This window comes from Oncorhynchus clarkii, chromosome 28 (genome assembly GCF_045791955.1).
Source record: "Oncorhynchus clarkii lewisi isolate Uvic-CL-2024 chromosome 28, UVic_Ocla_1.0, whole genome shotgun sequence".
NCBI lineage: Eukaryota > Metazoa > Chordata > Actinopteri > Salmoniformes > Salmonidae > Oncorhynchus > Oncorhynchus clarkii.
The window spans coordinates 47,092,062-47,104,681 of NC_092174.1; the positions used below are offsets into that span (position 1 = coordinate 47,092,062).

At 42.3% G+C, this 12,620-nt stretch overlaps 1 protein-coding gene across 1 annotated transcript in view; it reads right to left on the minus strand.

Moving 5' to 3' along the window:
* The window catches only part of LOC139387576 (piezo-type mechanosensitive ion channel component 2), a 291,891-nt gene extending 281,107 nt beyond the window's left edge, over positions 1-10,784 (minus strand). Inside the window, exon 1 of the mRNA XM_071133907.1 lies at positions 10,545-10,784. Coding sequence (XP_070990008.1) covers positions 10,545-10,608 — 64 coding nt within the window. The 5' untranslated portion in view covers positions 10,609-10,784. The remainder of the gene's footprint in view (positions 1-10,544) is intronic.
* Positions 10,785-12,620: the final 1,836 nt, after the last annotated feature.

Here is a 12,620-nt window from a genome sequence, read left to right on the forward strand (position 1 = left end):
ACCTCTCTCTACCTCTCTACCTCTTCTCTACCTCTCTCTACCTCTCTCTACCTCTCTCTACCTCTTCTCCACCTCTTCTCCACCTCTCTCTACCTCTTCTCCACCTCTCTCTACCTCTTCTCCACCTCTTCACCACCTCTTCACCACCTCTATCTACCTCTCTCTACCTCTCTCTACTTCTTCTCCACCTCTCTCCACCTCTTCTCCACCTCTCTCCACCTCTTCTCCACCTCTTCACCACCTCTCTCTAACTCTTCTCCACCTCTCTCTACCTCTTCTCCACCTCTCTCTACTTCTTCAGTACCTATCTACACCTCTTCTCCACCTCTCTCTACTTCTTCAGTACCTATCTCCACCTCTTCTCCACCTCTTCACCACCTCTTCACCACCTCTCTCTACCTCTCTCTACCTCTCTCTACTTCTTCTCCACCTCTCTCCACCTCTTCTCCACCTCTTCACCACCTCTCTCTAACTCTTCTCCACCTCTCTCTACCTCTTCTCCACCTCTCTCTACTTCTTCAGTACCTATCTCCACCTCTTCTCCACCTCTCTCTACCTCTTCACCACCTCTTCAAAACCTCTCTCTACCTCTCTCTACCTCTCTCTACCTCTTCTCCACCTCTCTCTACCTCTTCTCTACCTCTTCACCACCTCTCTCTACCTCTTCTCCACCTCTCTCTACCTCTCTCTACCTCTTCTCTAACTCTCTCCACCGCTCTCTACCTTTCTCTACCTCTCTCCACCTCTCTCCACCTCTCTCCACCTCTTCTCTATCTCTCTCTACCTCTCTCTACTTCTTCTCTACCTCAATCGCTCTCTACCTCTCTCTACCTCTCTACTTCTTCTCTATCTCTCTATACCTCTCTCTACCTCTTCTCTGCCTCTATCTGCCTCTCTCTAACTATCTCTACCTCTCTCCACCTCTCTCTGCCTTTCTCTGCATCTCTCTGCCTCTCTATTTCTCTCTCTGCCTCTCTTGCTGTCTCCCTCTACCTCTCTCTACCTCTCTCTGTCTCTCTTGTTGTCTTCCTCTGCCTCTAACCATCTTTACCTCTCTCTACTTGTCTCTGCCTCTCTACCTCACACACACTAACAAGCAGTAAAGGGAGACAGCGCGAAACACTTTACTGTTGTAACAGCAGATGACCACCCTTCCTGGAGTATCTCTATACTGTTGTAACACCAGGGAATATCTCTATACTGTTGTAACACCAGATGACCACCATTCCTGGAGTATCTCTATGCTGCTGTAACACCAGATGACCACCCTTCCTGGAGTATCTCTATACTGTTGTAACACCAGGGAATATCTCTATACTGTTGTAACACCAGATGACCACCATTCCTGGAGTATCTCTATGCTGCTGTAACACCAGATGACCACCCTTCCTGGAGTATCTCTATACTGTTGTAACACCAGGGAGTATCTCTATACTGTTGTAACACCAGATGACCACCATTCCTGGAGTATCTCTATACTGTTGTAACACCAGGGAGTATCTCTATACTGCTGTAACACCAGAAGAACACCAGGGAGTAACTCTATACTGCTGTAACACCAGAGGAACACCAGGGAGTATCTCTATACTGTTGTAACACCAGGGAGTACCTCTATACTGTTGTAACACCAGGGAGTACCTCTATACTGCTTTAACACCAGGGAGTATCTCTATACTGCTGTAACACCAGAGGAACACCAGGGGGTATCTCTATATGTTGTAACACCAGGGAGTATCTCTATACTGTTGTAACACCAGGGAGTAACTCTATACTGCTGTAACACCAGGGAGTACCTCTATACTGCTGTACCACCAGAGGGACACTAGGGAGTAACTCTATACTGTTGCAACACCAGGGAGTAACTATATACTGCTGTAACACCAGAGGAACACTAGGGAGTAACTCTATACTGTTGTAACACCAGGGAGTAACTCTATAATAATGTAACACCAGGGAGTATCTCTATACTGCTGTAACACCAGGGAGTAACTCTATACTGTTGTAACACCAGATGACCACCCTTCCTGGAGTATACCAGAGGAACACTAGGGAGTAACTGTAACACCAGGGAGTAACTCTATACTGTTGTAACACCAGGGAGAAACTCTATACTGCTGTAACACCAGAGGAACACTAGGGAGTAACTCTAAACAGTTGTAACACCAGGGAATATCACTATACTGCTGTAACACCAGGGAGTACCTCTATACTGCTGTAACACCAGGGAGTATCTCTAAACTGCTGTAACACCAGGGAGTAACTCTATACTGTTGTAACACCAGGGAGTAACTCTATACTGCTGTAACACCAGGGAGTACCTCTATACTGCTTTAACACCAGGGAGTATCTCTACAATGCTGTAACACCAGGGAGTATCTCTATACTGTTGTAACACCAGGGAGTAACTCTATACTGTTGTAACAACCGGGAGTAACTCTATACTGTTGTAACACCAGGGAGTACCTCTATACTGCTGTAACACCAGAGGAACACTAGGGAGTAACTCTATACTGTTGTAACACCAGGGAGTAACTCTATACTGTTGTAACACCCGGGAGTAACTCTATACTGTTGTAACACCAGAGGAACACTAGGGAGTAACTCAATACTGTTGTAACACCAGGTAGTATCTCTATACTGCTGTAACACCAGGGAGTATCTCTATACTGTTGTAACACCAGGGAGTATCTCTATACTGCTGTAACACCAGGGAGTATCTCTATACTGTTGTAACACCAGAGAGTATCTCTATACTGCTGTAACACCAGGGAGTATCTCTATACTGCTGTAACACCAGGGAGTAACTCTATACTGCTGTAACACCAGGGAGTAACTCTATACTGGTGTAACACCAGGGAGTACCTCTATACTGCTTTAACACCAGGGAGTATCTCTATACTGCTGTAACACCAGGGAGTATCTCCATACTGCTGTAACACCAGGGAGTAACTCTATACTGCTGTAACACCAGGGAGTAACTCTATACTGTTGTAACACCAGGGAGTAACTCTATACTGCTGTAACACCAGAGGAACACTAGGGAGTAACTCTATACAGTTGTAACACCAGGGAGTAACTCTATACTGTTGTAACACCAGGGAGTAACTCTATACTGTTGTAACACCGGGAGTATCTCTATACTGCTGTACCACCAGGGAGTAACACTAAGGAGTAACTCTATACTGTTGTAACACCAGGGAGTACCTCTATACTGCTTTAACACCAGGGAGTATCTCTATACTGTTGTAACACCAGAGGAACACCAGGGAGTAACTATATACTGTTGTAACACCAGGGAGTATCTCTATACTGTTGTAACACCAGAGGAACACCAGGGAGTATCTCTATACTGCTGTAACACCAGGGAATAACTCTATACTGTTGTAACACCAGGGAGTATCTCTATACTGCTGTAACACCAGAGGAACACTAGGGAGTAACTCTATACTGCTGTAACACCAGAGGAACACTAGGGAGTAACTCTATACTGTTGTAACACCAGGGAGTATCTCTATACCGTTTTAACACCAGGGAGTACCTCTATACTGCTTTAACACCAGGGAGTAACTCTATACTGCTGTAACACCAGGGAGTATCTCTATACTGCTGTAACACCAGGGAGTATCTCTATACTGCTGTACCACCAGGGAGTATCTCTATACTGTTGTAACACCAGAGAAACACCAGGGAGTACCTCTATACTGTTGTAACACCAGAGGAACATTAGGGAGTAACTCTATACTGCTGTAACACCAGAGCAACACTAGGGAGTAACTCTATACTGTTGTAACACCAGGGAGTATCTCTATACTGTTGTAACACCAGGGAGTATCTCTATACTGCTGTAACACCAGGGAGTATCACTATACTGCTTTAACACCAGAGAAACACCAGGGAGTACCTCTATACTGTTGTAACACCAGAGGAACACTAGGGAGTAACTCTATACTGCTGTAACACCAGAGGAACACTATGGAGTAACTCTATACTGTTGTAACACCAGGGAGTACCTCTATACTGCTTTAACACCAGGGAGTAACTCTATACTGCTGTAACACCAGGGAGCAACTCTAAACTGCTGTAACACCAGGGAGTATCTCTATACTGTTTTAACACCAGGGAGTACCTCTATACTGATGTACAACCTGGGAGTATCTCTATACTTTTGTAACACCAGGGAGTATCTCTATACTGCTGTACCACCAGGGAGTATCTCTATACTGTTGTAACACCAGAGAAACACAGGGGTGTACCTCTATACTGTTGTAACACCAGAGGAACACTAGGGAGTAACTCTATACAGTTGTAACACCAGCGAGTATCTCTATACTGCTGTAACACCCGGGAGTAACTCTATACTGTTGTAACACCAGGGAGTAACTCTATACTACTGTAACACCAGGGAGTAACTCTATACTGCTGTAACACCAGAGGAACACCAGGGAGTACCTCTATACTGTTGTAACACCAGGTAGTATCTCTATACTGTTGTAACACCAGGGAGTATCTCTATACTGCTTTAACACCAGGGAGTATCTCTATACTGCTTTAACACCAGGGAGTATCTCTATATTGTTGTAACACCAGGGAGTATCACTATACTGTTGTAACACCAGGGAGTATCTCTATACTGCTGTAACACCAGGGAGTAACTCCATACTGTTGTAACACCAGGGAGTAACTCTATACAGCTGTAACACCAGGGCGTAACTCTATACTGTTGTAACACCAGGGAGTATCTCTATACTGCTGTACCACCAGGGAGTATCTCTATACTGTTGTAACACCAGAGAAACACCAGGGAGTAACTCTATACTGTTGTAACACCAGAGGAACACTAGGGAGTAACTCTATACTGCTGTAACACCAGAGGAACACTAGGGAGTAACTCTATACTGTTGTAACACCAGGGAGTATCTCTATACTGTTGTAACACCAGGGAGTACCTCTATACTGTTGTAACACCAGGGAGTATCTCTATACTGCTGTAACACCAGGGAGTATCACTATACTGCTTTAACACCAGAGAAACACCAGGGAGTACCTCTATACTGTTGTAACACCAGAGGAACACTAGGGAGTAACTCTATACTGCTGTAACACCAGAGGAACACTAGGGAGTAACTCTATACTGTTGTAACACCAGGGAGTACCTCTATACTGCTTTAACACCAGGGAGTAACTCTATACTGCTGTAACACCAGGGAGCAACTCTATACTGCTGTAACACCAGGGAGTATCTCTAGACTGTTTTAACACCAGGGAGTACCTCTATACTGATGTACAACCTGGGAGTATCTCTATACTTTTGTAACACCAGGGAGTATCTCTATACTGCTGTACCACCAGGGAGTATCTCTATACTGTTGTAACACCAGAGAAACACCAGGGAGTACCTCTATACTGTTGTAACACCAGAGGAACACTAGGGAGTAACTCTATACTGCTGTAACACCAGAGGAACACCAGGGAGTAACTCTATACTGTTGTAACACCAGGGAGTATCTCTATACTGTTGTAACACCAGGGAGTACCTCTATACTGTTGTAACACCAGAGGAACACTAGGGAGCAACTCTATACTGCTGTAACACCAGAGGAACACTAGGGAGTAACTCTATACTGTTGTAACACCAGGGAGTATCTCTATACCGTTGTAACACCAGGGAGTACCTCTATACTGCTTTAACACCAGGGAGTAACTCTATACTGCTGTAACACAAGGGAGTAACTCTATACTGCTGTAACACCAGGGAGTATCTCTATACTGCTGTACCACCAGGGAGTATCTCTATACTGTTGTAACACCAGAGAAACACCAGGGAGTACCTCTATACTGTTGTAACACCAGAGGAACACTAGGGAGTAACTCTATACTGCTGTAACACCAGAGGAACACCAGGGAGTAACTCTATACTGTTGTAACACCAGGGAGTATCTCTATACTGTTGTAACACCAGGGAGTACCTCTATACTGTTGTAACACCAGGGAGTATCTCTATACTGCTGTAACACCAGGGAGTATCACTATACTGCTTTAACACCAGAGAAACACCAGGGAGTACCTCTATACTGTTTTAACACCAGAGGAACACTAGGGAGTAACTCTATACTGCTGTAACACCAGAGGAACACTAGGGAGTAACTCTATACTGTTGTAACACCAGGGAGTACCTCTATACTGCTTTAACACCAGGGAGTAACTCTATACTGCTGTAACACCAGGGAGCAACTCTATACTGCTGTAACACCAGGGAGTATCTCTATACTGTTTTAACACGAGGGAGTACCTCTATACTGCTGTACAACCTGGGAGTATCTCTATACTTTTGTAACACCAGGGAGTATCTCTATACTGCTGTACCACCAAGGAGTATCTCTATACTGTTGTAACACCAGAGAAACACCAGGGAGTACCTCTATACTGTTGTAACACCAGAGGAACACTAGGGAGTAACTCTATACTGCTGTAACACCAGAGGAACACTAGGGAGTAACTCTATACTGTTGTAACACCAGGGAGTATCTCTATACCGTTGTAACACCAGGGAGCAACTCTATACTGCTGTAACACCAGGGAGTATCTCTATACTGTTTTAACACCAGGGAGTACCTCTATACTGTTGTAACACCAGGGAGTATCTCTATACTGTTGTAACACCAGAGGAACACTAGGGAGTATCACTATACTGTTGGAACACCAGGGAGTATCTCTATAGTGCTGTAACACCAGGGAGTAACTCTATACTGCTGTAACACCAGGGAGTATCTCTATACTGTTGTAACACCAGAGGAACACCAGGGAGTACCTCTATACTGCTGTACCACCAGGGAGTAACTCTATACTGTTGTAACACCAGGGAGTATCTCTATACTGCTGTAACACCAGAGGAACACTAGGGAGTACTCCATACTGTTGTAACACCAGGGAGTATCACTATACTGCTGGAACACCAGGGAGTACCTCTAAACTGCTGTAACACCAGGGAGTAACACTAGGGAGTATCACTATACTGCTGGAACACCAGGGAGTAACACTAGGGAGTATCACTATACTCTTGTAACACCAGGGAGTATCTCTATACTGTTGTAACACCAGGGAGTATCTCTATACTGCTGTAACACCAGGGAGTATCTCTATACTGTTGTAACACCAGGGAGTACCTCTATACTGCTGTAACACCAGGGAGTAACACTAGGGAGTATCACTATACTGCTGGAACACCAGGGAGTAACACTAGGGAGTATCACTATACTCTTGTAACACCAGGGAGTATCTCTATACTGTTGTAACACCAGGGAGTATCTCTATACTGCTGTAACACCAGGGAGTATCTCTATACTGTTGTAACACCAGGGAGTATCTCTATACTGTTGTAACACCAGGGAGTATCTCTATACTGCTGTAACACCAGAGGAACACTAGGGAGTAACTCTATACTGTTGTAACACCAGGGAGTATCACAAATTGTTTGGGCAAAAAAAAAGTTGTATTGTGTTCAGCTTCATTGACATAAATCTCATCCTCGGGAAATCCCCTTTTTTACAGGCTAAAACATCTCTTCACATTACAACACACACCAACACCCCCCGTTTATGTTTCCATTAGCTACCCCCTTGTCTTTGCTTTGTCTCTTCTCTATCAGTTTTCCAGTTACTGTGAGTCGTCCCTGTTCCTGGGATTGACTCCTGATCATTGGCACTTTGTGAATAAACATCAAATATTAAAGGTACGTTTACGATAACAGGAAAGGCAGTTCTTCTCATCCCTCTACAACCGCATTATTAATTCATCCTGTTAAAACGACTTTCCACCAATTAACAGAGACGAGCCGTGGCCTCGCCGTGGCTTCTGGAAGAGACAGAAGGGGGGTTTCAACTTCAAGCCTGTCAAGAGGTGCATTATCGTCCTTAGGCTTGCATCCCAAAACTTGCATCCCAAAATGGTGCCCTATATCCACAGGGCTCTGGTCAAGAGAAGTGCACTTGCAGAGGGGATAGGGTGCAGTTTGGAACACTCTTCTCCATAGGGCTCTGGTCAAGAGTAGTGCACTTGCATAGGGGATAGGGTGCAGTTTGGAACACTCTTCTCCATAGGGCTCTGGTCAAGAGTAGTGCACTTGCATAGGGGATAGGGTGCAGTTTGGAACACTAATCTCCATAGGGTTCTGGTCAAGAGTAGTGCACTACATAGGGGATAGGGTGCCGTTTGGAACAGTCATCTCTACTGATGGAGCTGGTCTATAGAAAGCCCCTGGTCTGGTTGGCGTGTCAGTGCTGTTATAGCCAGAAGAGCGGTTGGTCGTGGTCCTATATGGACACAGACAGACATTGTACTAGTGGACAGTTGTTAGTGGTTATGTCTTAATCGTTTTCCATTGTGGCCTACCACAGAATATTGCTGTACAGTACAATACACACACACACACACACACACACACACACACAGCAGACTTGGCCTACCTACAATGCAACACACAAACAGCAAACCTGAGTCACTGGAAGCTGTATAAAAGGTGTGAATAGGACCAGCTCTGTTTTGACAATGCAATAATAAGTAGACAAAGCTGTTGTGTTAACATGAATGTGTACAGTACATTAACTGGTGCCAGTTAAACCTTCAGCTGCGGGCCAAATGTATTTACAGGAAATGGAATATAGAATAGGATAGATATGTTATTGTCCATTTGGTTGGAATGGAAAATCGTCTTTTGCCTCGGGGACTTGGACCAGACAACTTTCAGGTTACTGGTTCACCTGTGTACCCACATAGCACCCTAGGCAATGCTGAAGAATGACTTTGCATATCACTTGACATAAGTGTGAATACAATTTATACTTGTGATAAACTAATACAATAATCCATGTTCCCGCTTCAAGTGTTTGAAACTGAACGATGGCTGTGACTTCTAATCTGCATTTCTCTCACCATGAAGATGTTTTAAGCAAAAACATGGCAATAAATCGGCTATAACCCAATACCAAATGGGTAATAAATCGGCTATAACCCAATACCAAATGGGTAATAAATCGGCTATAACCTAATACCAAATGGGTAATAAATCGGCTATAACCCAATACCAAATGGGTAATAAATCGGCTATAACCTAATACCAAATGGGTAATAAATCGGCTATAACCCAATACCAAATGGGTAATAAATCGGCTATAACCCAATACCAAATGGGTAATAAATCGGCTATAACCCAATACCAAATGGGTAATAAATCGGCTATAACCCAATACCAAATAGGTAATAAATCGGCTATAACCCAATACCAAATGGGTAATAAATCGGCTATAACCCAATACCAAATGGGTAATAAATCGGCTATAACCCAATACCAAATGGGTAATAAATCGGCTATAACCCAATACCAAATGGGTAATAAATCGGCTATAACCCAATACCAAATGGGTAATAAATCGGCTATAACCCAATACCAAATGGGTAATAAATCGGCTATAACCCAATACCAAATGGGTAATAAATTGGCTATAACCCAATACCAAATAGGTAATAAATCGGCTATAACCCAATACCAAATGGGTAATAAATCGGCTATAACCCAATACCAAATGGGTAATAAATCGGCTATAACCCAATACCAAATGGGTAATAAATCGGCTATAACCCAATACCAAATGGGTAATAAATCGGCTATAACCCAATACCAAATAGGTAATAAATCGTCTATAACCCAATACCAAATGGGTAATAAATCGGCTATAACCCAATACCAAATAGGTAATAAATCGGCTATAACCCAATACCAAATAGGTAATAAATCGGCTATAACCCAATACCAAATGGGTTATAAATCGGCTATAACCCAATACCAAATAGGTAATAAATCGGCTATAACCCAATACCAAACGGGTAATAAATTGGCTATAACCCATTTTGGTTGCCTACTTTAAATACCACCTAAGAGAAAGGCATTACTTTTTTTTAGAAGCTAGACCAGCTACAAAAGGCAATGCGACTGTAACAAACAGGAAGTGAATGGGAAGTGAATGGGAAGAGAAGCGCTTTATTGAATAAGACACATGTTGTTGACCAGCTAATCAACAAACCAAGCTATTTCAGATATTAACTTGGAGCAGATAGGGTTTGGAATACGACTGAAAGGTGAAAGGTCATGAGAAGCGCAATCAACCAGTGTGAAATAATATGGGCACATCTTTTAGGCTTTTTCCATAAATAAATAGATTTCAGTAAAAGACATGGTTAGTACAAATCACAGAGAACTGTATACTAGTGGCAAAACAAGAATCCCAACACACTACTCAGGCGTTTGATCAGCCTTCTGTAAATGTTTAAGATATTTTAATTCCTTTATAAAAGTATAATAACTATTTTTATTAGGCTAATATACATTAGTATTGTATTATTGTAGTGTGTCATCTGCAATGGCTGTGAGGTTTTTTTTTCTCCCCCCGACTATTTTCATGTCTATTTGGATGGCACATTCAGTGCACAAGAGATGCGGTATATTTTTCATGCGCAAAGAGATGCGGTAGCTTTTCATGTGTAAAACATACCTGTTGCTAAACATATCGGAAGAAGCAATCTGAAGATCAGCCCGCAGACCACCTCGGACGCCATCGCTTTAGGGTAGCCAGTCTTACCACCAGGTAAACGGGGAGAGGATGGTCTCACGCACGGTGGGTGTCTGACATCCGTTCCGGTAAAGTAAAATCCTGCTCTCTTTCTAATCCCAGTAAAATCAGCATCAGTTTTCTTTTTGACAACCTGTCGAACTATAATTCCAAAATGAGAAATTGTACCTTGACCATCAGCAATTTCACTTGTTTTGTTTATAAAAACATGTATTTGAAATTGTTCAAGCTGTTGAAAAAGAACATTTTACATTTTCACGACATGTTGAGCTTGTAAAAATACTACATAACGGTCCTCAGACTCAGGTGCGTGCGAGAGACGGGTTCTGCGTGAGCTACAGATGAATAACGCCAAACCGCGGGCAAGTTATCCGGTCCTGTGAAGCCGACCTTTTACGGAAAAATGAATCATTTTTAAGGAGAGAATGAAGTACCATAGAAATCACAACCGTCGTGGAAAACGGTAACGTTATAACGTAACTCTAGTTGATGAAGTTATGACTATAGTTCACTCTTCAGTTGACCGGTCACAGATTTTGACGCATTGGTGAAATGTAACTTTCCGACTTCTGGGTTGACTCTGGTTCCTCAATGGAACTCCGCAGGACCACCATATGATTGATAGGGGTTTCAGCCACTCAGAAGGCTTCTCTGAGTAAGTGGTTTGTCCCTTGTTAATTAGGCAGAGGGATGGGACACTTCCCCTCGTAATGACTGTAAACAGCGCCAAGCCATGGTGGGCTACCCTTATCACAAAAAGAAACGGAGTACTTTCCACGAACCACCAGTTGAGTTGAAAATGCCATGGAAACCAATTTAACTTGTTATTTTTTTATTCCGTAGCGTACATGGGAATTTAACGGCAAAAGTTATATTATGAGCACTATGTCATCACGCACAGCCGTTTTATCTGCAACAAGTCAATTTTGATGGAAACACATTTCTTGTTTGGAAAAATGCGCGTATTGTTTTTATGCAGATGTTAGAATATTCGCGAGAGAATCTGTCGCTAATTTGATGGAAACCAAGCTTCTGTAGCCTAATAAACTGCATGGTTTCCCAAGTCATAACGGGAGGACCACACACCTTATCATCACTTCACAAGTTTACTTCAATATGACGGTTATTTATTTAAATATTTGCGCATAAATGCGTTTTCACCGCCAATTCCTCGCATGATACATTTTACTGACACACAAAAAAATCCCACCATGTCAAACAAACGAATTATCTGTTGGCATATATAAAATTGTACTGAAACTTCCTGTTTCCATCACAGCTGTCTTAGTTTATTTTTTATATTTTTTTTATATAGTGTGACTTTACTCACATAAAATTGTGGATAGAAACGTGGTTAGTGTTAAACTGTGTGTTGTGGCAAAAAAAAAAAAAACGTTTAAATCCCAGAGGATATTTAATAATCTCAACTACAGACCACCACTACATTTACTGTATATATTTTTTTGCCTTTATAAAAAAATTTTTTAAGTAATCCAACTGTTGGTACTTCAACCTGTGCATCCACATAATGGCCCCAAAGATGATAGATTATTCAAACATAAAAATTTGCTCCGTCTAGGTTTTTTTCCTTGAATCTATTAAAGGAAGGTCCTAGAAGGTCTCCATGGCGACATTGTATGCATCCTGACTTTGGTGAATATACTGCCTAAAGGACACACAGTGCCTTCAAAACTCTTAATTGATTCCTGGCTCAAAATAATATAGTGTAGAGAGAAACTGCATTAAATGGCTTTAAAGGTCAAGAGAATTTACGAGCGTAGAATTAATATGGAGTCCTGATCTTTTATTTACTCGTCTGCCGTTTTGGATCCATCCCACTGCCAAGGTATAACTCTAATGCAACATTAATGCAAACGTTGTTAAAAAAAATAATATATATATATATATATATACAAAAACAAACAAAAAACAGATCAATTATGAATTGGTTGCGTTCATCAATATGTATTAATAATCTTTATTGACCAGGAAATGATC